Raw genomic sequence first — 25,850 nt, forward strand, 5'->3', positions numbered from 1 at the left:
AATAAAATATTTAAAAAAAACAGACACATCACATAATATTAAATAATTAAAATGGCAGTCAATCAAGAAAAATAAACTTAAGCCACCTTTACTTACCCCCTCCAGCAGCTCTCCTACTCCTCTTCCATGCAGGCTGTAGCACACAGCAGAAGCAGCAGTAGAGGCTAAGCTCTATATTCGTGGTCCTCTTCCTTAGTGCCCATGTCTCTCATACACACACCATACCAGTCATGCCCCCATGACCAGTTTCTATCTCTCACACACCAATCATCACCCAAACAGTCTTTGACACACAGCAGTCACCTTCCTGAACAGTTTCTCTCATGCCATACACACACACAGGCTTCCCACTCCCATGTTCTAATTACATATATGGGCTTCTCACTCTCATAATCACTTTCTCTGTCTCACACACACTCACCAGTCTCTCACTCCCATGTTTGTTCTCTCCACATGCACAGGATTCTCATTCCCATAATTCCCATTACACCTTGACGCTCCCATTCTCTCGATGATACTTTCTATTAACACTTTTCCCCCTCCCCCCCCCCCACAACACACCCTTCCCCCACCACTCCCCACACCTTGCCCTCCTCCCCCATCCAACCAATCCCAAGACTTCACTTGATTCAATCAACATACTCCGAGCTCCTTTTCAGACCCTTCCCAACTATAAATCACTTCTCATGCTCAGCACTTACGTTGTTAATTTTGTTCCATATGATATTTAAAGAATCTGATATACTAACTCTTTTATGTTTTATCTCTCATATAAATCATCATTTAATATGTTAAATAAGGTTCTATGTTCTGAATGTTAAATACAGTTCTAATGTTAAATACAGTTCTAAGATATTTGTATGTATTAGGTTGTTATCCTGTAAACCGGAGTGAAGGCAAACGCTATACTTCGGTATATAAAAGAATCCAAATAAATAAATAAATAAATAATCACTTTCTTTCTCTCTCACACACACACAAACACACACCAGTCACCTGATCTCTCTCATGCATATACACACACACAGGCTTCCCACTCCCATGTTCTCTTTCAGATATATAGGCTTCTCACTCCCATGCTGTGTCTCACACACACCCAAGTTTCTCACTCCCATGCTCACTCTTCACATGCACAGGCTTCTCACACCAGTTTCTCTCAATCATACACATGCTCTCAATCAAATACATTCTCTCACTTACACACAGGCTCTCAATCATACATATATTCTCTCACTTACACACAGGCTGGCTGCTTTTCTCTCTTTCTCTCACTCACTTCCTCTCCCCCCCCCCCCCCGGCCCTCCCCGAGCACAAATGGTAGCTGCAGCAGCCTCCTCCTCCAGCCCCCGCAGGCCAAGAAAGAAGAATCCCATCGGCCGCGGGAGGCTCATGCTGCTGTCTCCTTTCTCGATTACCGGCTCTTCAATTGCTCGGGGGCCAATGCTGCAGCCGCCACTGCTACTTTATCACGCGGCATGGCTCTTTCTCCTTCCCGCGCACTGCGTATCACTTCCTGTTCTGGGTCATGGGGGGAGGGGGGCAGGCGCGGGAAGAAGAAAAGGCCAGACGCGGGTGCCACAGCTTCTTTTAGCACTGCTGCTGTTCCCACTGGGCTTGAACAATAAGGCGTTTTCACATGTGTTAAGGGCTTATCGCATGCGAAAAGCCCTGTTTTCACATGCGATAGGCCGGCTGTGACCATGTGGAAAGGGTTTATCACCATATGAGAGAGAGAGAGAGAGAGAGAGAGAGAGAGAGAGAGAGAGAGAGAGAGAGAGAGAGAGAGAGAGAGAGAGAGAGAGAGAGAGAGAGAGAGAGAGAGAGAGAGCACCTGGCCATAATAGCATGTCCCATAGGTATTTGTATCCCTAGGATAGGCCCACCTAGTAACTCGAGGTGGGGATTAGGTAAGAGTGTAGGGGGTTAGGGGCCGCTTTCACATTCTACATGAGACGTATGAACAGAACAGTGGTCTCTTGTGAAGATTTGCTGGCCTTCGGAGTGAGGAAACTCACTCCAAGATGAGATTTGGGCAAGGGTCTCTCAACCTAGCTTGATGTTACCCAGGTAGAGAGTCCATCAAGCTAGGTTGAGAGACCCTTGCCCAAATCTCATCTTGGAGTGAGTTTTCCTCACTCCGAAGGCCAGCTAATCTTCACAAGAGACCACTGTTCTGTTCGTACGTCTCATGTACAATGTGAAAGTGGCCCCTAACCCCCTACACTCTTATCTAATCCCCACCTCGAGTTACTAGGTGGGCCTATCCTAGGGATACAAATACCTATGGGACATGCTATTATGGCCAGGTGCTCTCTCTCTCTCTCTCTCTCTCTCTCTCTCTCTCTCTCTCTCTCTCTCTCTCTCTCTCTCTCTCTCTCTCTCTCTCCCCCCCCCCCTGGGATCATCCCCCAGTGGTTGAATGCAGGAAATACATCAGGTTTGGCACTTATTGCAGAATATGAAATGGTATCACAATGTGCACTAACTCAGCTCTTCACACAGGTAATTATCACAAAATACTATATTAGCATAAAACACACCCCTTTTGCTATCGCATGCGGTACTTACCGCATTTTGATAAATCCAGGCCTAAGTTGGTAGCTATATAGTTGGAGATCCCAGCAGGCAGAAGTAGTTGAATACAGGCACCGAGCCAGGGAGAGCAGGCCCTCAAGGAGCGAGTACCCAGGTTAGAGAAATACCCTGAAGGGCAGAGAAAGCTTCCAGCGGCAGACTAACTCAGACTGGAGGCTTTCCATCCATTCACGATCCTTGCTAACTCAATGAGCTAGCAAACAAGGGCAGGCTAAATACCCGGATGGCATGACGTCACTCGAGGGGGATGCCCCGAGGTTCCCGCCATGACGTGGATAAAGACGTGGGTGGCGTGCGTGGCGTGCGTGAGCGCACCCTAGGAGGCCCTTAGGAGAAACATGGTGTGAGGCTTTGCCATAGCCGTTCTGGGACGCCGGAGAGAGCGGCATGCAGATGCGGCAGTAGCCATCTTCCCAAGGCTGGCGGGGAGAGCAGAGAGAAAGGTAAGGCACAAAGGTCGAAGCCGTATGAGACTGACGGATGCAACACTGTGTTTGTAAGTATGAAAAGAATCCTTGCTAGTTCCTGATAAGAACTTTTATTATTAAGTGTACAGGTGGAAGGAAAAGTTGGAGTGCCTCAGGGATCTGTATTGGGACCCTTACTTTTCAATATATTTATAAATGATCTGGAAAGAAATACGACGAGTGAGATAATCAAATTTGCAGATGACACAAAATTGTTCAGAGTAGTTAAATCACAAGCAGATTGTGATAAATTGCAGGAAGACCTTGTGAGACTGGAAAATTGGGCATCCAAATGGCAGATGAAATTTAATGTGGATAAGTGCAAGGTGATGCATATAGGGAAAAATAACCCATGCTATAAATACATAATGTTGGGTTCCATATTAGATGCTACAACCCAAGAAAGAGATCTAGGTATTGAAATCGTCGGTACAGTGTGCTGCGGCAGTCAAAAAAGCAAACAGAATATTGGGAATTATTAGAAAGGGAATGGTGAATAAAACGGAAAATGTCATAATGCCTCTGTATCGCTCCATGGTGAGACCGCACCTTGAATACTGTGTACAATTCTGGTCGCCGCATCTCAAAAAAGATATAATTGCGATGGAGAAGGTACAGAGAAGGGCTACCAAAATGATAAGGGGAATGGAACAGCTCCCCTATGAGGAAAGACTAAAGAGGTTAGGAATTTTCAGCTTGGAGAAGAGACGACTGAGGGGGGATATGATAGAGGTGTTTAAAATCATGAGAGGTCTAGAACGGGTAGATGTGAATCGGGTATTTACTCTTTCGGATAGTAGAAAGACTAGGGGGCACTCCATGAAGTTAGCATGGGGCACATTTAAAACTAATCGGAGAAAGTTCTTTTTTACTCAACGCACAATTAAACTCTGGAATTTGTTGCCAGAGGATGTGGTTAGTGCAGTTAGTATAGCTGTGTTTAAAAAAGGATTGGATAAGTTCTTGGAGGAGAAGTCCATTACCTGCTATTAAGTTCACTTAGAGAATAGCCACTGTCATTAGCAATGGTAACATGGAATAGACTTAGTTTTTGGGTAATTGCCAGGTTCTTATGGCCTGGATTGGCCACTGTTGGAAACAGGATGCTGGGCTTGATGGACCCTTGGTCTGACCCAGTATGGTATTTTCTTATGTTCTTATGTTCTTATGTTGATTCCACTGATGTGTCTGCCTGGGGCCAGTGGAAATTTGTACCACTGATCTGTGAGCAAAGAGAGCTTCCTTCTTAGAGTTTGGTAGAAAGCATGGGGAGCAGGTTCCTTCCCTAGCTGGTATCAGTTCCTACTCTAACTTATTTTCTTTTGCAATTACGCATCATGCAGTTTGCCGACATGCACCCCAGTTCTAGTCTTTGCTTCTTGCCCTTTTGCCTAAAATCCTAGTGCAGAGTCTAAGCTATGAGCTGAGGACAGTCCCTTCTTGGTCTTTTGGCTGAGACTTATAACCTGTGCTATATGGGGGGATTAACACCATGCCCCTCAACTCCATTGAGGACACAATGAAGTAAGGATATTCTCTAAAGCAGGAAGATTAAACTTTATGCTAAAAAAAATTGACAACTGTAGTACAGAAGACATTTCCAATTATGGAAATGACCTAGTAAGCTATATTTCCCATTAGGGATGTACGGACCAAAGATTTTTGTTTCAATTCTTTTGGTTTCTTTTGATGGGGATTTTCATTTGTCTTTGTTTCATTTCATTCTCTTTTAATGTTTCCTTTTGTTTTATCATGTTCAGAGGTTTGTGCATGTAGTTCCATAGTTGCATGCACACTGGAAGTATTTTTTTGTGCACGCAAGTATAAAATGCACACACAAACTTCTGAAAATCAAGGTGAATGAAAAAATTTTGGAAGCACTGCTGATTCGGTTCATTCATCAGCTTTTTCGTTCTGAATAAAAGCATTTGTTTCATGCAGCTTAGTAAATTAAAAGTAGGAAGATATCAAGTTCAGTACTTTACAGTTGGGCCAACCAGCTAAATACTTAAATGTCACAATAAAGACCAGCCGATTCACTAATGATTGCAAGGGGTCATTTATGAAAGGCTTATTGCACGCGAAAAGGCCCTTTTCGCATGCGATAGCATGCAAATTAGGGGGAGGGGAGGAGTTGGGTGGGGAAGGGGCGGAGTCAGCGGTGTCTTCACTGCCGGTGATAATGTTAGTAATATTATCGTCGGCAGTAGCACGCCGAATAGCACCACCTTTCACGGTGGTGCTATTCAGTGCAAAAGCCGGCAGCCGGCGCACCGCCATGGTGCGAAGGCTGCGGGCTTTCGCAGGCCCGCCCCATCCCCCATTTTCGCAGGATTCATCATTCTGTGAAGAATGATGAATCCTGGCCCAAACAAGCAGAGATTTGCTGAAACCATTCAGCAAAGGATTACTTTTATAATCATGGTTGGGATAGGGGAGAAATGGTAAAGTGAAGCTGAAAGATTATTAAACTGCAATTCTCCAATACGTTGCTTGACTCATACACATTACTTGCAAATTTTCCAAAAAGTCCATACATAATTACATAGTAACCTAATAAATGATGGCAAACAAAATAGTTTATCCAGTCTGCCTAGTGCTGTCTAGAGTTGTAACTGCCACTCTATGCAGGTTACGCTAGTCTGATAATTCTGCGTCTTCTGCTTAGCTTGCAGACTCATAAGTATTTGATATCTGTGGTCCTCAAGTTAATTTTCCCTGAAAAATATGCCAGCCAGCCAGTATTGCAGAGATCGCTTACCCCATATATGTTGCAGATGCAAAGCATGCAGGGTAAAAACTGTGCAGGGATTTCAAAATTAAATTACAGTATATATCTCGGCTGGCCGAAGTCCACCTCTGTTTCTCGAGAAGGACCCATGGCAATTTTTAAAGGGGGGTCTTCTCTGTAGGTAAATACCTGTTTTCCTGCAGAGAATTCCTTTATAAACCGCTCCCTTAGTCTCCTAACCAAAGTTGAAAGACATTTTATAAAAGAGTAAACCCCGCTTTGGGAAATTTGTTTATGCCTATGGGATTCCTGCTAGAAAAGGTGAACCAAGCTACTATCCTTTTCATCTTAAAAAAAAAAAAAAAAGGTTTAACACAGTATTGTGTTACAGGTTTATGTTTTTCTCACTTTCCTGGTCAATACAGCATGCTGCCACTGTGAAATCAGAACCACACTCTTAAATTACGTGCTGTCAATCTGGAAGCCGATACTGTGATGTGACTTAGGTAACCCAGCTCTCTGTTACCAAATAGCTATGTGCCACTGCCAGTCTGTTAGCAAACTCTGTTTCCCTGTAACAGTAAAAATTAAAAGGCATAGAAAACCTTCTGTTAAGAGGGACAAGCCGAATTAACTAAAAGGTAGCTATGTGCATTTTAGGGTTTGTGTACTGAATGTGAGTGAATCTTAAATACTTTGTGTATTTATGCTTTTGTTTTACTCTGACTATTGCAATCAACAAGACATAGAAACTTGAAAGTCGATTTTAAAACGCTGGCTCGCAGAAATCCCGGCAGATACGCACATGGCTGGGCCGAGCACGTGCCGAGCGCATTTTCAAAATGGCCTGGCCATTTTGCACTGTCCCAGTGACTCGCGCGCCAGCTACTTCACCTCAGAAAATGAAGTAAGTTGTAAAACACAAAAAATTCTAATAGTTAGGGGGAGTTAGGGGTCAGGGAGCAGAGGGGAAAAGGGAGAAAGAGTAGGAATGTTATAAAATCATCGCGCACATGGATGCGAGCGCGATTCTTTTAAAATCTACCTCATACTGACAATATTATATGTGTAGGATGATTGAGAAAAATCAAGTATCATGGTAGGGGCAGCCAACTCCAGTCCTCAAAAACCACAAACAGGCCTGGTTTTCAGGCAGTGCAGGCAAATCTAACTTATGCATATTCATTGTGGATATCCTGAAAACCAAACTGATCTGTGGATCTGTGAACCGGAGTTGACTTCTCTTGCATTATAGTCATGCAATTTCCTAAAGGGCCATTTCTGTGAGTGTAAAGCCAGTTAGGCTTCACTAGAGAAAAGTTATGAATCTTCTAGAGATGGGATGTTCAGGAGGTGGTAGATTCTGGATTGATCAATGAAGACTCCATCCCCCCAGTGGGTGGGTGTGTTAGAGTGATATAAAAAGTGACTTCATGTTGGGAGTGGTTTGGAGTTTGAGTGAGAGAGGTCTTGCAAGGAGTTTAGGGGGAGGGGATCTCTCTCCTGCAAGGGTGAAAGGCCACCCAGGAAGATTCACACATCTAGCCTATGGGGAGAGGATTGGTCTGGGATAGTTTGCAGCCACTAAGTATCTGGGATGCAGGAGGAGGAATTTCCTTTCTTTACATCTGGGCTTTGAGGAAGAAAGGGCCATAATGGGCGTTAAGGGGAAAATCCTTTCATGTACCATTACTCAAGCAGCCTGAGAAGATTGTGGTTGATAGCTTGTTGGATTTATTCCTGTTTTAATTTTTCTGAACTGTTTTGCTGAATCTTTCTGTCTTGCTGAATCTTGCAGACTATAAGTAAAGTTTATTGAAACATAACACCGTTTTGTTTTTTTTGTGATCCCCTGGGCCTCACAGATGAATTCTGCTCCCCACAGCATGAATCCATTAGTGTTTGAGAAATTGCAACAAAATTATGGCCTCTACAAGGAAAAGCAAAGGGGATCAAAGAAATAGTGTTCCGGATTTATTTTGGTGTGTTTTCCTGAAAACCTTGTTGTTTTTGGCCTTAAAAGACTTTTTATGTAAAGATATTCATTTTGCTATCAAATTGGCTTTTCTAAAGAGGAACACGTGATGAGAACAGATACATTCCCACAGAGAACAAACTCAGTTCACTGAACAGACAACATTTCCTTGGTGCTTCCTAAGAGTCAGTCATATGGGAGGCCAGTAGACGAGGCCAGTGCTTGGAGTTTGACTGGATATGGTAGCCCTTTTGACATGCTGAAGAAAGGGACCTCATGTGAGTGTGGGAAGTTGTAAAGTGGCAACTTTTCAATGGGAGAGGTGAACAGCTCAGCCCAGAGACCATGGGTTTTGGTCTCAGTTCTTCCCAGTAAAGTTGTTGGTAGACAAGCTTGATCAGTATGAGGTGGGAATGAGTGTGTCAGAGTCCCAGAGACTACATTGGAAAGAAAGGATGACTTAACATCTGTGGGAGCGAGTTTGGCTTTCAATAGAGGCTGACATCAATGTTGGGCAATTGGAGTGCCACAGCTGTCATCGTATGCAGGATTCAAGTCCAATGATCCTACAGTATGCTTACTGTCAGGAAGCCCTGTATGAGCCAGAGGACCATACTGGCCTGTTACCCCATCAGTCTATGGACTGCACCAGAGAATGATAGCTGACAATGGCAAGTCTGGAGGTGAGGCAGAACTGGGATCCCCTACACTGCTGGAAGAGACTGTTGGCAGCTTAGTGACAGTGGTGAGAGCCATAGGACGAAGCAGTGGGGTGAATGCCGGGAAGGAGTTTTCCAATCCCCTGAAAATCCCACTGTGCTCCAAGGAAATGAGGTTTCCACAGTGGAGGTTCCACTGGTGAGGAAGAAGAGGTGAGAGCGGCAAGTGAGAAGTCAGGTTCTTGGAGACTTAGCGACCTGCCTTCATCTGGTACGGAGCCCCCCCCCCCCCCCCCCCCCCAAGAGCCCTTCATCAGCCTGTCAGTAAATTTCTGGACAGCAGGAGCTTTCAGTTTCATGGGAAGGGTCAGAACCAAGTAATGCATGAACAAGCATTGGGGTCAGTCACATGATTGGGCCCTGCTTTATCAAATTTGACCTAGACAGAACGTGTTGAAACCTGGGAAGCCCAGATTGTTGCAGTCTCAGATGTGGTATTGGTGATGAGTAGTTGCCTGCATGGTATTAAGAAATACTCACAAACTGGGTTACCCCAGTCACATGGAGGGAGCACTGGATGGCCGGCGCCATCTTTAAAAATGGCGCAGGCCATCCAGTGCTCCTACCATGTGACAGGGGCCGGCCAATGGCACGGATACCCTGTCACATGGTAAGGGCAAAGGCCATCGGTGCCATTTTGATTAGTGGCAGCCGACGGCCCAGGAGCAGGAGATCACTCCCGGGACCCCCACTGGACCACCAGGTACCTGTAAAATGTTTTTGGGGGGGTTGTGAGGGTGGGGGAAGCAAAGGGATTAGTTTTAAAGGGTCGGGGTGGGTTTAGGGGTTATTTTTGTGTGCTGTTTTTCCCGTCCTCCCCCAAAACGATAAGAGAACCCCCACGATCAATATCGTGGGGTTTTCCTATCGTTTTGGGGGAGCCCCCGATTTCTGACGATTTTGAAAATATCGACGATATTTTCAATCGTCCAAAGCCCGATTCACATCCCTACTGAGTACCCCTGGATTAGAACTAATTTTATCCCTCAAAGTAACTCTTGTTTGGTGTTAGTTTCTGCTGCAATAAATTATTTTATTTTATAGCAAACTGGGGAGTGTGAGGTTCAACAGGTTTCAGTCTGTGGTGCTGCTATGATAATAGCTTCCTGCTTAAATTACAGAGGATAATTCTCACATATGTACTGTTCCTCTAAGAAACCCTCTTTTTAGCAAAAAAAAAAAAAAATTGACTGTTAAGTCCACTGATGTTAAAAGAAGCATTCTATAATATAGGCAGCAGGCTGAGAAATTATAGGAAATGATGAGAGAAATTAACCTTACCTGTTGGCAGCTAATTTGTTTGAGATGAACCCTCCTGGGATCTGAGTCACAATATATCCCCAGAAAAATGAGCCATGGATAAGACCAACTGTCTCCGGATCCCAATTAAACTGGGCCTTCTGCGAATACAAAAATCATGGTCTCTGTTATCATATATGAATATTTCCAATGGATAGAAAAATATATAATTACTGAGTGACAGAAGACATCTCTCCACAGATTTTGACTCTTTTTCTCCTACCTACTTTATTATTTTATTAAATTTCTTATTTTAATTATATTTCTTTAGTCATCGAAAGGTAGAGAGGTATTTGATAAAAATGTTTTTACAATTTTGAATTTATTAAAACATCTTGATGGAAATGTCATATTTTAGGACTGAAATATTTCAAAGCTTGTGTTTCAGGGAAAGAAAGAGGCAGAAGGAAAAGCTTCTACATTTCCTGGCAGCTTAAATCTAATTTTACACATTACTGTAATTGCATTTCTAGCTTTTTGGAATATTTTAGGTTTGTGATGCCAAAACAGAAATGAAACCGTTATGCCCGTCGGTCGCAGACGGCTGCGAACACTAATGCTCACCTCTTTTTATGCAGCCCTGACATCATTGGGGAAAGTGGCTGCCTCCGCTAGCTACCGCCGACCTCCCTGGCATTCCCGGGACAGCTTGGGTGCTGCTGACCGCCATCTTGTTCATGGGATCACTTAGGGGCGCATGCACACGGGCCAGCATTAAGCACATCATGGCGGGAACCTCGGGGGCGTCCTCTCCGGATGACGTCTAAACTCTGCTGTACTTAAGCTGCCTGGCCCTGCCTATCAACGAGTTAGCAAGGAGTTCCCTCATTGCTGAATCCGCTTCTCACATACGGACTTCCTGTTCCAGTTCCTGCACTTCGGCGTGAGATGCTTTGGGTATCCGCTCCTCGGGGGCCCTTCCTCGTCTCTGGCTATCCGCTTCTCGGAGGGCCTTCTGCCTTGGACTGCATTCTATTCCCGTACCCCGGGACCTCTTCTGGAACTATCTCTCCGTGAGTACCTTGACTCCACGGACTACTACTGAACCAGTTTTACTGTGAGATCCTCTCCGGTGTACCCCGTACCTCGGGCCACTACCGTGCCAGCACTAGTGAGGAGCCACCTCAGTGTACCCTGCGCTGCAGGTCATTGCCACGTCATCGCTACAGGTTCCTCGCCGGTGTACCCATACCCGGGCCACTACTACATCATCTTTGAGTGAGGAATCCCTTGGTGTATCCTGCACTGCAAGCCACTACTGCATCACCACTTCAGAGAGACTACTTCTGTGTACCTCGCTCTGCGGACCATTACCGGATATTCACATCTGAGGCATTCCCTCTGGGTGTACCCCTTCTCAGACCATATCTCCTCCTCCTGCACGCCCTGCTCCACGGGCTGTGCCCTTTCTACTTTTATAATAAAGACTCTATTCCACAGCTGTGTCTGACGTCCACTGAGACCGCGCCTCCCGAAGGTGAGGCTCACAGGGCTCCTCCCTGTGGGCGGTACCATCTCTCATCTCGGCCCAGGTCTCACACATCTACAAGTCATAAAGAAACTGACTAGAGGATGAAAAGAGAGACTGGTGTCAAATAGTAGCACAAAATCTTATGCAGAACTTTCTTGGTTTAGGGTTTGTAGATTTCCCACCTGGTACAACAAATCCAGGAAATATTGATAGGTTCATTGAGTTGATTCAACAAAACACCTTTAAAGGATAAATAAAAAGATATTTGCAGCAAAAGCCTCAATAATTTTTTTTAAATCAGCCAATCCACTGCTAATTCACTTATGTTTGATTTCTGTGGATCTCAGTGAAATTATATGAATCTGCTTTGGAAAAAAAAATCTGACAGATTTTCCAACTGGATCATGAGAAAACCATCAAATCAGGCTGAAGCAAGGCCAGCACAACAGAGTATGCAACCTGTGCTTGTGCTCAGGGCAGCAGGTTGGTGGTGGGATTCCCAGAGCCCACCAGCTGAAGGAGGAGCCAGCAGCTGTGGGTTCTGGGAATGCCACCAGGACTTGCCAGACAAAGAAATTACGGGGGGAGCCAATGATTGTGGTCATGAGGCTAATATGGCTCCTCAGGCCCCTAGCAGTCGAAGAAATGAGGGAGCAACTGGCAGCTGCATTATGAAGGCTGGTAGACCACTCCAGATGCTGCCAGCTGACGAAATGAGGGAGAAGCCAGCAACTGAAGTCTCAGGGCTGGAAAGATTTCCCAGGCTTCACCAACCAAAGAGAAGCCAGAAACTGGGACAGAGGGGTAAGAAAGGGGGAAGGGAGAGGTGAATATTGGAAATGGTCAGACCAGGAGCTGGAGCTGGACGAGGTGAAAGAAAGGGTGAGACAAGAAGACCTAACGGGGGCTTGGAAGTCACAGAAGCAGATCAGGGTCTTTAGGGAAGTGAACAGAAGTGGCTGTGGAGAGTTGGGATAAAGGGTAGGGAGGTGGCAGGCTGATCAAGGCCAGGTGGAAAAAGAGAAAGTCACTGAGACTGAAGTAGTCATGGTCTGCCCAGGGCCTGCAAAGAGAGCAGTAGTGACCCTCAAGCAAGAGGAAATAAATGAAAGACAGTTGGAGGAGGATTAGGTGAGGAAATGTGGGACAAAAAGCGGTGAGGGCTAGAAAGAAAATGAAAGGGAAGGGGGAAAGGCGGTGAGAAGAGAAAAGGACAAAGAAAATAAGTATAGGAGAGGAGAGAAAAGTATTCATTAGTATTTTTTTTTTCTCACTGAGGCAGGAGCCTTAAAACTGTTCTCGGAGGGGAATAGTTGGCCAGCCTTGACTCTCACACTATGCTCTCTTCTTCCTGTCCCAGTAGAACATTACCCAGCTAAAATTTACGCAAATAAAAAAGAGGTGGCACAAAAGTGTTCCGTGGACAGGGATTAAACTAGCCAAGTGAGTCTGATGATGGTAGAGAGCAGGTCTAAACTTCCCCAGCTAACTTTAAACCTGGTATACTGAGGAGGAATTGTTTCCTGCTGAATATCCTGGCCAGAATTAGCTGGATAAGTTGTTCCAGAGAACTTCATCTACTTATACCACTCAATATTGACCACCAAATAAATAAAAAAAATACATATATATATATATATATATATATATATATATATATATACACATTTCTGAAGTTCATATTCAGTAAGCTGGCAAGCAGACAAGATATTCGGCTAAAATTAGGGGGACAACCTGTCCAGGATTAAACTCTCCACTGAATATACCTGGATAAAGTCCTACTTAGCCAGATAAATATTAGGCAAGCTCTCCATATAACTAGAGTTAGCCAGATAATTCTAAATTTTGAATTATCTGGCAAACTTATCAAGACTGTTCTGTACATTTTACAAAATAAAAGTCAACTAAATGAGAAAAAAAAACCTTATCCAGCTGAAGTAACTCTGCCCTGAAACATCCTTGGAATTCCTATGCTTTATCCAGATAAGATTTATCTGGCTCTTAGTTGAATATACTCTGATAAGTCGAAAGGACTGAAATTCCAGTACTTAGCTAAACAAAACCCTTTGAATATGGACTCTGATCCGTGTGTGTGTGAGAGTGTGTGTGTGTGTGTGTGTATATATATATATATATATATATATACATACCAGTCCAGTCTGGATCAATGGGTTTTGCTCCTCTATCAGCAGATGGAGTTACAGAAATATAAATTATTATGATGTCCTCTCTTCCTCTTAGGAAAGTGTGCCATCTGCAGCTCCTCTGTGTTTCTCTGACTCCAGCAGTGGTGGAGATGCCAAACCTGCAGCTATGGATTTGGTGGATGGACAGTCGGAGGGGGGGCAGGGTTTTTGGACCCCCCCACCTTCTGACTAAGTATGGGTGAGCAGAGGGTCAGTGATACTTTTCAGCTGAGCCCTGGTACTGGAGGGGGACTGATAATCAGTGGTCCTGGTTCCCTCTTTCCCCTCCCTTCTCTTTCCATGTTCCCTGGTCCTGGGTCCCTGACTTGGAGAAGATTGACACAGGGAAGTGTTCCTTTCTTTAATCCACTGCCCTTATATGGATTTAGGGGCTTTCCTGTTTGTTTGGTTAGTTGGCTGCCTGTTGCTTTAAAAAAAGAAAAAAACAAACGGGTCCGTGAGAAGGCCTACAGAGGCAGTGAGGAGCAGGACCGGCACCTTTCAGTTCTGGGGTGTGAGAGAGGAGGCCGGGCTTGTCTTTTGGACACTTTAAGAGAAAGTGAGACCATGGTCAGCTACGAGGTATCCTGAGGAGAACCGCACAGCGAAGCCAAGATGGCTGCTCCACAGAGCGCAGGAAAAAGTATTCCACCCTTGAAAGCCACAGCAACTGTATTTTTGCCTTTGAGGCTCTGCAAGACTTGCAGTGTCAGGTGGGTGTTAAGGACAATTCAGGGATCCTCCAGATGAATTGCAGCAGGTTCTGAAGTTGGTCTCTGTTGCTGCTCTCTCCAGGGGGGGATAGGGGACAGTAATACAGTTGTCTGATGCAATCATTTTAAACACAGTGCAGATCACTGCCGCTAAAGGCAGAGAGGTATATAAAGAGCCTCCAGTCCTGGCCACAGTGGAGCAGGCCTTGTCTCTTTGTGAAGGGAAGATTTACTTGTGTACTTTTGGTTTGGGCAAGGATTTTTTTTTTCTGTCTCAGCATGAAGTCTCCTGGAGAGTGCAGGAAGCACAGCCTCTCCTGTGTCAGCCACTGAGGCACTGTTTCAGCGACGGACCTATGCCAAAGTTGTACCACTGGAATGGAGAGAGAAAGAGACAGAGATTCTCTCCCTGAGGATGGCTGTGCTATGGAAGTTTCTGAGATTGCTTTGGAAGCCTTCCCCGATACTGCGCCTGAAGAAGAGGGCCAGTAAGGGAGAGAACGGTGGCCATTTTAGGTCCCAGCCCCGAGAAGGGAGACATTTTCTTGAAGCCTCCAGTTCTGTCCCCCATGGGAGACCGGTCATTCTAGGTCAATCTCTGCACCAGGAGTTCAGTTGTCTGTGAATTCTTTCTTCCCCAAGTTTTGTTGGGCTGAGTTCCCAAGCCTTTTTGATCAAGCAGGGAGCCATTCCTTTGGGATCCTGTTCTGGTCTTTTGGGGTTCCCTTCTATGGCTAGGATGCCTTCCCAGCCCAGGTAGGCTAAGATAGAGGTAGAATTGGATGTTGAAGTGGCTTCTGTTGCTTCGGTGACAACATCTGTTCAGGACCTTGTGGCTGAGAATGGCAGACTCACCCTATGGATCAAGAGCAGAGAACAGATCTGCCAACAGAACACACCCTCACTCGAGGTCAGGTCTGTCTCTTTGTTTTTCTTATAAGCTTAAAGCAGGTAAAATGCAAACAGGGACAACTGAGACTCAGAGCTAACAATGCCCCTAACAGCAAAACAAAATGTATTTAAAATGTTGTTCCACTGGAAGAGGGGAAAATCCCCGGCATAGAAAGTGAGGTTCCCAGAATAGGCAGGCTGTTTAAGAACATAAGAACATAAGAAATTGCCATGCTGGGTCAGACCAAGGGTCCATCAAGCCCAGCATCCTGCATAGGCTCAGCGGCGCACCCAAGCCCCAGGATGCGCGTATGTCCCGGGGCTTCGAAAAAGGGACGGAAAGGGGGTGGGTCCGGGGGCATGGCGGCGGTCCAGGGGCGGGTCCAGGGGGTCAGGGGGCGGTCCAGGGGCGTGGCAGAGGTTCAGGGGCGGTCCCGAGTCCTCCGGAGGCAGGCGTAACTTCTACTGTAAAGGTTAGGAGGGGGTTTTAGATAGGGCTGGGGGGCGGGTTAGATAGGGGAAGGTGCGGGGGGGGGGGGAGGCAGAAGGAAAGTTCTCTCCGAGGCCGCTCCGATTTCAGAGCGGCCTCAGAGGGAACGGAGGAAGGCTGCGCAGCTCGGCGTGCGCAAGTTGCACAATTCTGCACCCCCTTGCGTGCGCCGACCCTGGATTTTATAACATGCACGCGGCAACATGCGCATGTTATAAAATCGGGTGTAGATTTGTTCGCGCCGGGTTAAGAACATAAGAACATAAGAAATTGCCATGCTGGGTCAGACCAAGAGTCCATCAAGCCCAGCATCCTGTTTCCAACAGAGGCCAAACCAGGCCACAAGAACCTGGGTTCCACGAACAAATTTACTCCCGCGCGCAGGTTTAAAGATCTGCCCCTAAGTCAAACTTGATTAATAGCAGTTAATGGACTTCTCCTCTAAGAACTTATCCAAACCTTTTTTGAACCCAGCTATACGAATTGCACTAACAACATCCTCTGGCAACAAATTCCAGAACTTAATTGTGCGATGAGTGAAAAAGAATTTTTTCTGATTAGTCTTAAATGTGCCTCTCGCTAACTTCATGGAATGCCCCCCAGTCCTTCTGTTATCCTAAGGTGTAAATAACCGATTCACATCTACTTGGTCAAGACCTCTCATGATCTTAAAGACCTCTATCATATCCCCCCTCAGACGTCTCTTTTCCAAGCTGAACAGCCCTAACCTCTTCAGCCTTTCCTCATAGGGGAGCTGTTCCATCCCCTTTATCATTTTGGTTGTCCTTCTCTGTACCTTCTCCATCGCAACTATATCTTTTCTGAGATGCGGCGACCAGAATTGTACACAGTATTTAAGGTGCGGTCTCACCATGGAGCGATACAGAGGCATTATGACATTTTCCGTTTTATTAACCATTCCCTTCCTAATAATTCCTAACATTCTGCTTGCTTTTTTGACTGCTGCAGCACACTGAGCCGACAATTTTAAAGTATTATCTACTATGATGCCTAGATCTTTTTCCTGGGTGGTAGTTCCTAATATGGAACCTAACATCATGTAATTACAGCAAGGGTTATTTTTCCCTATGTGCAACACCTTGTACTTGTCCACATTAAATTTCATCTGCCATTTGGATGTCCAATTTTCCAGTCTTGCAAGGTCCTGCTGTAATGTATCACAACCCGCTTGTGATTTAACTACTATGAATAATTTTGTATCGTCCGCAAATTTGATAAACTTACTCGTCGTATTCCTTTCCAGATCATTTATATATATATATATTGAAAAGCACTAGTCCAAGTACAGATCCCTGAGGCACTCCACTGTTTACCCTTTTCCACTAAGAAAATTTACCTTTTAATCCTACTCTCTGTTTCCTCTGTTTATAATCCACGAAAGGACATCGCCTCCTATCCTATGACTTTTTAGTTTTCTTAGAAGCCTCTCATGAGGGACTTTGTCAAACGCCTTCTGAAAATCCAAATACACTACATCTACCGGTTCACCTTTATCCACATGTTTATTAACCCCTTCAAAAAAATGAAGCAGATTTGTTATGCAAGACTTCCCTTGGATAAATTCATGTGACTATGTGCCATTAAATCATGTCTTTCTATATGCTCTACGATTTTGATCTTTAGAATATTTTCCACTATTTTTACTGGCACTGAAGTCAGGCTCACTGGTCTATAGTTATCCGTATCACCCCTGGAGCCCTTTTTAAATATTGGGGTTAGATTGGCCACCCTCCAGTCTTCATGTAAAATGGATGATTGTAATGATAGGTTACAAATTTTAACTAATAGATCAGAAATTTCATTTTTGAGTTTATTTATTTATTTATTTTATTTATTTAAGGTTTTTATATACCGGCAATCATGAGCACATATCTTGCTGGTTTACATGAAAACGGGAGTGCATTAAATACATCAACTAGAACTGTGGTGATTGAAGGAGCAGTTACAAATAACAAGGGTAGCAGAACTTGGATAAGAAGGAAGAGATAGGAAAGAATAAACGGTTGAACGGTATACAAATAAATTAATCCTTTAGGAGGTAAGAATTGCCCAATCCTTTAGGAGGTAATCCTTGCCCAATCCTTTAGGCGGTAAGAATTGCTAGCTATTATAACCCAGGTCCCGATGGAAATGGAGGTAGCAAAGGTGCAGGCCGCCCCCATTCCAGAAGATGAACTCCCTATTTTGGAAGGGCCCGGAGGTCTGATTTTCCATTCCACAGGTTTGCTAAATCCCTGGTGTTGGTGATGTGGAAGTCTTCAGATACCGGGCTTATGGTGGGGAAGGCAATGGCAAAGCTTTACCCACTCCCTGAAAAGAGAGTGGATCAGCTGAAGTTCCCCAAGATGGATACAATGGTCTCTGCTGTCACAAAGAAGACAATGAGCCTGATAAAGGGGAGTACTGCTCTTAAGGATGCCCAGGGTGGAGAGACTGAGACACATTTCAAGCAGTCCAATGTGATGGCAGCCCTAGCCTGGCGTGCAGCTACTTTTAGTACCTTATGGTAGGCTGTTTTTATTCTGGGTATAGCAGATCCCTCTGGGCAATGAAAGTGAGAGCCTGATGGCAAGGGAGGTATAGAATAGAGGCTAGTCTTGCCTTCATAGCTGGTGCCCTCTATGAATTACTTAGAACCTCAGTCAGGTGGCAGCCTCGGTTTCAGCCAGGTATCTGCTTTGGTTGCGAAATTTGTCTGTGGACGTATCCTCTAAATCCATGTTGAGTATATTGCCCTTCAGGAAAAAACTTCTTTTTGGAGAGGATCTAAGAAAGTTGGTGAAGATTTTCAATGAGAAGGAATCACATAAGTTGCCAGAAGGCAAGCCCAGGGGCTCCTAAAGGAGTCTTTCCAACAGACCCATGTTCAGGGAGTTGAGGTGTTACAAACAGGGAAAAGGAAGTCCTTCACAAAAGGGTAGTACTGGTGGTAGGTTTCAGTCCTTTCATACTGGCAGTAGAAACACGAGGGATGGCAGTGTGGGAGTCTCTGCAGTCTCAAAGTGTGCACAATAAGATCCAAAGGATTCACTCCCCAGTCAGAAAATTGAGGCCAGTTGTCCCACTTTTACGGCGAGTGGAGCTGTATTATATTGGCTCACTGGGTCATAAGAATATAAGAAGTTGCCATACTGGGTCCGATCGAGGGTCCATCAAGCCCAGCATCCTGTTTCCAACACTATCCAATCCAGGTTAAAAGTAACTGCAAGTATCCAAACTTTAAATAGATCCCATGCTACTAATGCCTTTCAATTGTGATAGAAGCTACATCTTAGAATTTGCAAGAAGAGTGCTGAACATTTTTATGGTTTCCCCATATCTCTCCGTGTCATTCCCCTATGAAGGTGGTGGTAAAAGCAACATTGGAACGTCTCCAAGCACTGGAAGCTGTGATCCCACTTCCACAGCAAGACTGAGGCTAAGGCAAGTATTCCGTTTATTTTGTAGTCACAAAGAAAAAGGGGACTTCTTGTCAATTCTAAATCTAATACACTTCAATGAAGCCTTCAAGGTTCTTCATTGCCAGATGGGGGAGTTTCTTTCGTCACATGATCTCTCAGAGGCATAGCTACATATTCCCATCCACCAGGATCATCAAAATGTTCCTCATGTTTGCAGTCCTTGGGGGGAGGGTATCACTTTCAGTTCAGCTGCTTGTCTTTGGGTTGGCGACAGAACCAAAAACATTCTCCAGGATAATGGTAGTGATGGTGGCTGCTCTTCACAAGGAGGGAGTACTGGTGCATTCCTACCTCGGCGATTGGCTGATCCAAGCAAGGTCAGAAGAGGAATCTCAACAGGCTACTTCAAGAGTCCTTGGGTTACTCCAAGACTAGGGTTGTAGCCCACTCAGAATTTACAGTACCTGAGGGCCCAATTTGATGCTCAGGAGAGTAACGTATTTATGGCTGCTTTGAGGATGGCCAAGCTACAAGAGCTGGTGTGCCATTTCCTAGTTGAAGGGCACCCAGAGGGTGGGAATTGTTTTTCTTTGCAGATCCTAAACTCTATGGCAGTGACTTTGGATTTACTACCATCGGCCATGGCACATTCACAGCCATGTCAGTGGAGACCTCTGCCTCAAGGTTATGGGCAGAGACTGGTGCTTTCAAAATCAGTCAGGAGAAACTACAACAAAATCCATGTTAGCTGGATGAATAAGGAAATCTATTGTCTCAGCTTACATCTTAAGAGGTCTGGTAGTCCGTGAAGGACATTTGACTAGTGGTGAAACTATTTTAGACATAAAAAAATTTGGGTTGATTTTCCTAGAAGACATTTTTAAAACATTGACTTGGTCTTCCTTGTATACCTTTTCCAGGCACTACTAATTGGATGTTCATGCCTGAGAGTCTACATCCTTTGGAGCAGAGGTTCTAAAGGCAGGCTTGGCAGGCTACCTCCCAGTATAAGGGTGGCTTGGGTATATCCCACTGGTCTTGTGGGAAGATAAGGAAGGAAAAGTTTAGCTCTTACCTGCTAATTTTCTTTCCTTGAGCCCTCCCACCCATTTGGTCTTAGCCTGTAGCCTGCCTTGGGGAGTGAGGTTTGTTCTTTACTCACTTTCAGATCTGTGGTATAAAACTATTCATTGTTATGTGGTTGAATTTATGGGCTACCTTATTTGGAAGCCATTTTGAGTTTGACCGCCCTACTCGTATAGGGTGAAGTTTCATATGTTGCCTGCTTTGATACAGAAATATTGAGGAGCTGCTGTTGGCATATTTCCCTAAGAGAGATGACATAATCAAAACAGTTATATTTCTCTGACTCCATCTGCTGGTAGGAGAAGAAAACTGCACTGACCTGGCCTGGCCTGGTCTCAAGGAAAATTAGCAGGAAAGAACTAAATTTTTCCTTGATCTGAGGCAGAACACAAGCTGGTAAATGACAGGTTTACTCATCCCTACTTCAGATGATACCTTCACTGAAGGCTTACTAAAAGAGAAGCCAAGAAATAAAAAGAGAGGTTATGGCAAGAATGTCAGCATTCCATAATTCATCAATCTATAATTATTAACATTATCATTCTGAATTAAATAAAACACCTAGGGGCTGATGTACTGAACCGCGCCAATTTCAAGCAGAAATCACAATTTTACACACATATATTTTCAGCCGGGACTAAAATGCAGATAAGCACAGTTGACGTTTCCTACTGCCAACTTTGCAAAATAGGTAACTAAATCAGCCTGCGAAGGCCTTTTCATGCATATTTTAGTACTGCAAACATTGTTAATGAACTGCTTTGCATGATTTTGCATCACAGTATGAATGAAATATTGCAAAGGTAAACTTTTGGGTTAGTTTATTATATGCAAAACCAAAAAATTATGCAAACTCCACTTTGCATGTAAAAAAGGAAAGTTGTGCACCTAAGTTAATTTTTTTACATTGTGCAAACAAGTTGCTTTTTTATCATGTGATGTGGATTTTGAAAAATTCAATGCACCTTAGTATGTCAGCTCTCTTGTCCTAGAGGATTATATTAAGACTGCAATATATTATGGGGGTAATTTTCAAAGGGCTTTCTGCACGTAATACACTGCTTTTACATGCAGAAGTGTCTTTTTAGAAAATTGTGCAACTGATACATATGTAAAATTATACACATATACACTGCATGTACATATTGTACATTTATATGTATAGGGGAGAGGCATTCTGGGGAGTAAAGTTGGAGCAGAATTGCTAGCTATGTCCATACATTTTGATTTTCAAAAATATGTGTGCAAGTTAACCTGCATAAGACATGTCCTGCAAAGAAGAGTTTTAACATTTTGTACATGGTGAGGGCCTCTTATCCAAGCATTTTCTAAGCAAACTAATGCACATATGTTCACTTTGAAAATGTGGAGGAACATCTGCATGTAAAAGATACATGCAGACTCTGCCCCTACCCGCTCAGTTATAAAATTAGTCTCCTCAATGATATGAGTTCTCGCTCACATACACATACACAAATGACTTTCAGCTTGCTCATGATTGACAATCCCATAGGTTTTGAACCATGAATGCTACATCAACCGAGTTCAAAATTTTAACAGAGTAATTTCTGTCTGGGAGGATGGTTTGCAAATTTTGACTTACTTGCATCTCTGGCTTCCCATTAACATAAATTGTGTTGTTGTTGACCATTTCTACAATAGCAACTCCAAGATTACACCTGATTCCAAAGGAGATACAGAACCCCAGGCCACTCATTATGGCGATGATATAACGCTTGGGCACACCACAACAGTAGCAGTCAAATAACGGAGGTTTGTGGGTCGGAGCTTGAACTGGCCTTCCATCTTCATTCAGTTCAATGTTATCTTCCTCTACATTGGTTCCATCAATTTTCCTAACAGGAGAGAGACATATATCATTGGTTAGTTCTCTGGAGAGAAAAAGTGAGATGTGCAAAATGTACATGTTTTTATTTTGATAGGACCAAGATTCATAGAGACGGTGTTCGTATCCCCTGGTGGAGGAGGGAGTCTCAGCCATTGCACAATGGAGATAGCTACTGGCCAGACTTAGGGTATGCATGTACCAGCTTCTGGAAGCGCTACGTCAGAGTTAGGGAAGGCCACAAATGAATTGGATTTCAAGGATATCTGAAATGAATATGTATGAGGTATCCTGCGCATATTAAAAATATCCTGTAAACCCAACCAGCTTGTCACCCTTGACATTCCCTAGCCCCCACCCTAGGTCGACTGTCACTGTCTCGGCTCACGAGTATGTGTGTTAGGGTTGTGCATTTGGTTTAAACAAATGGGTAAAATGCAACAAATGAGACCATTTTTGCTTCAATTGTGGAGCCCCAAAAAGAATGGAGAGTGCCTACAAATTTAAATTATAATTTTTGTTTCATTTGTTTGTTTTCCACTCAGATCTATGGCACATTCAAGTCTGTCTATACTGAGCAAGCAGCAGGTGCAGGCAGGGACTAACTGGTAATTATAGCAACCAGCTCTTACCTGTGTGACATAGCAGCCTCATTGGTGCTGAGACAGAAGAAATTAGCAAGGAGACCGGAAGTAGGTCAAATCATGAAGCATCTTTTCAACTAGACCAGGGGTGGCCAACTCCAGTCCTTCAGAGCCACAAACAGGCCAGATTTACAGGATATCTACAATGAATATGCATGAGACAGAACTGTCTTCCTTCCTTGAGTACATTTTGGCATTGGCAAAGGGCTTTTTCTGATCTCTGCTGCAGTGAGTGGTCTCAATCACCCTGACAGAAAGAGAGAGGCAGTGGCACTTCTTTCTGTGTTCACTGGGGCAGAATAGGAGTGGAATGGAGATTGAATCAGTGCCAGTGATATATGTAGGTCTGTCTAATGCAGCAGAGTTTAGTGAGGTTATCTGCAGACAGACTGAAGTGAAAAGAAGTACAGCCTTGTCAGCTTAACATTTTTTTGTGTGCAAAAGGAGGCAGTCAGCAGTGCACAGACACACACTGTATATGTATCTGTGTGTGTGTGACAGAGATATTTTTGCACACAATATGATAGCCCTAGAATGACAGAGACTGAGTTTGTGCCACCACTAGCAAGCTCCTGTTAACTCTGCTTGGTAAGATGGCTCTGTGCTTGTTAAGCACGGATGTGAACTCACTCTGTGAAGTAGATTGGGTGTTATGATAGAAACTCATTCAGTGCTCAAGTAGAACTGAAAGTGCTGGTACAGTATCAATAAATTCTATTGTAATAACAAAACCCCCAGTAGGAGCATCAAATTCCATTATGCCACTGCAAGGAAAGGGCAAAGAAGGGAATGGCAGAGGCAGAGGATTTGCTGCAGAGGCAGCCCAGCCTGTGAGAAGTACAAGCAGTATTAGTAGCAGCGAGAAAAAAGAGAGTCCTGCCCCTAAACAACAGAAACTTTTTTATCCACAGAAAGCCAGGCTTGGAAGCCAGCTGTTATGATCCTGCCTGATATGCAGCCTCCCAACCAACAGAGGTCCATGTGGAGCTAAATCTATTCCTGCTCCAGTCACAGTCTCTGTTATCTCATGAATCAGCAGGGCTCAGCCTACTTAACCCCCGCCTCTTGCACAGCCCAGTGCCTTGTCATTGAGTCTGGATGGCCCTGTTTGCCTTGGACTACTCTCTGGCCTCTGGGTCTTCTAGGCTTGCTTTTTGGCCTTCTCAGGTCTTCTGCTCTTGCCTTGCCCTGTGGCCTTCTGCTTATTCTTGCCTTGTGGCCTATCTGGCCTGTTGCCTTTGGGCTTTCATGTTCCTTGTTCTGTGTTTAATCTAGCCCTGTATTGTCCTTGTTATGATATTGAGGAGTTTGGTGGATTTTCAGGGGCAACAGTGATAGTGACTCCCACGGGGAGGAGCCCCATAGGGAACTGTAGCACCAGGCTAGACTCAGATGCACAAACACAGAGAATATATCTTTATTATGCAGCTTGTATGGTTCACCAGAGGTGGCCGTAGAGAGTAGATTAGATAGCAACAGTCTGTGATCCTTGGCGGAGACCCGTCCCACAATGGTGATATAAGGCCCCGATGCAGATATCCAGTGAGGCACTGTAGGAGAGACAGACTGGCAGATGTTATTACATACTCCCTTGTAGCTGAGTAGATAGAGTTCCCAATAAGCAATAGAGAGAGGATAGGTAACAACAGTCTGTGATCCCCGACAGAGGAGACCCGTTCCACAATGGTGGTGTAGGGCCCGATGCAGACAGACAACGAGGAGCTGTAGATGAACAGACTGGGAGAAGTAGTACTCACTCTCTGTAGCTGATAGGTAGTGTTCCAGCAGGTAGAAGAAAAGGTAGCAGGCACTAGTATAGACACACAGGCCCTCGAGGAGCGAGTACCTGGATTCAGGATAGGCACCTGGAAATAAGCAAAGGGCCCCTGAGGAGTGGGTACCCAAGTTAGAAGGTGTAGATAGCTTCTAGCAGCAGCAGAAGTGGCAGAGGAGCTTCAGATCGGAACAAATCCAATCCGTAACTCGGCGAGAGTCAGCAAATGGGCAACCTTTTGTAGTCGGAAGCAGTGATGTCACTCGAGGGGGACGCCCCCGAGGTTCGCGCCAACACTGCTATAAGTTGTGAGGCATGTACATGCGCCCTAGGAGGCCTCAGGTCAACATGGCGGGATGCCGCACCAAAGCCACTCCGGGGACGCCGGAGGGTGCGGCACGGAGACGCTATGTGCGCCATTCTCCCGAGGCTGGTGGAGAAGGCTGAAATAGAGGTGAGGCATGTCGGGCAAAGCCGTCTGAGTCCGATGGACGCAACAGTCCTGTCTGTCCCAGTCTGTTCCATTTCCACGCTTAACCTGCATGCTTTTTCAGTCTGTTCCAGTTCCATGCTTACCTGCACTCTGTTCCAGTTCCATGCCTGCCTGACTCCAGCCTTGCCTTGCCTCAGTCTCCAGTCTTGCACTGCTTGCATCTCTACTTCAGCCACAGCCTAAGTCCTGCTGACCACCAGAACTCCACCTGTGGAGGAGGTGGCTGGTATAAGCTGAAGATCCTCCAGCTCTGTCTGCGTCTGTCCTGAAGTCCTGGACTGCCCCTGTGGGAGTTCACCAGCCCTAGTTGGGTCCTCCATAATAACACCAGCTTAAAAAATAAGAAATTGAAATTGGGAGAGCATGTGCCACTGTTGTCTGTTCTTCTTCCTCTTGTTTTGGAGCAAAGGCAAAAGGTAGGAGAGCTATCCAAGGCTAGCTTCAGTAGGGTAGGGGCAAGGAAAGGGGTGGCAGAAATGCAATACCCAAAGTTAGCAGCTCACTTCTCCATGATTATTGCTTCTGAGATAATGGAGATAGTATTTTCAATAACTGATTCTGAGAAAGAATCTTCTCTGGAATTCCCTGAATCAGAAGATATTGAAAAGCTAGTAGCTGAAGAAAAGTTAGGAGGTATAGTCAGTAGCATCTTAGCCTCCAGTGAGGCGATGCAGTAGATAAATTATACTGACTATGTTGAGAGCAACTCCCAGGAAGAGCAGGCAGTGCAAGTAAAGAGCATGAGCGATGCTCCTGGCCTTTGTCTTCATGTTTCCCCCTCAATCTCAACTCCAGTGCTAACATCAGCCCCCAAGGATGCAGAGATGAGATCTTGCAATACATCCCTGGTCTAGAATCGCTTTAAATTAAGGGAGAACCTGTGTTGTACTCAGTGCATTCATTGCAGTAATGCTATCAGTTGAGGGGAGGTACTGAGGCATATGACAAATACTGGTGTGCAGCATCACCTGCAGAAGCAGCACCAACTGGTATCAGAGGAAGGTGACAGTATTAGCCTGGGGATCCTCTCAGCCTCTTAAAATAAAA

At 44.8% G+C, this 25,850-nt stretch overlaps 1 protein-coding gene across 1 annotated transcript in view; it reads right to left on the bottom strand.

The window, feature by feature from the left end:
- Positions 1 to 25,850, bottom strand: part of SLC17A8 (solute carrier family 17 member 8) — a 174,352-nt gene that overhangs the window by 91,762 nt on the left and 56,740 nt on the right. The window contains exons 3-4 of the mRNA XM_029597476.1: positions 21,650 to 21,902; positions 9,770 to 9,888 (exon numbers count right to left, since the gene is read on the bottom strand). Of these exons, the coding sequence (XP_029453336.1) occupies positions 9,770 to 9,888; positions 21,650 to 21,902 (372 nt within the window). The remainder of the gene's footprint in view (positions 1 to 9,769; positions 9,889 to 21,649; positions 21,903 to 25,850) is intronic.

The sequence above is a fragment of the Rhinatrema bivittatum genome, chromosome 4, assembly GCF_901001135.1.
Source record: "Rhinatrema bivittatum chromosome 4, aRhiBiv1.1, whole genome shotgun sequence".
NCBI classification, from domain to species: Eukaryota; Metazoa; Chordata; class Amphibia; order Gymnophiona; family Rhinatrematidae; genus Rhinatrema; species Rhinatrema bivittatum.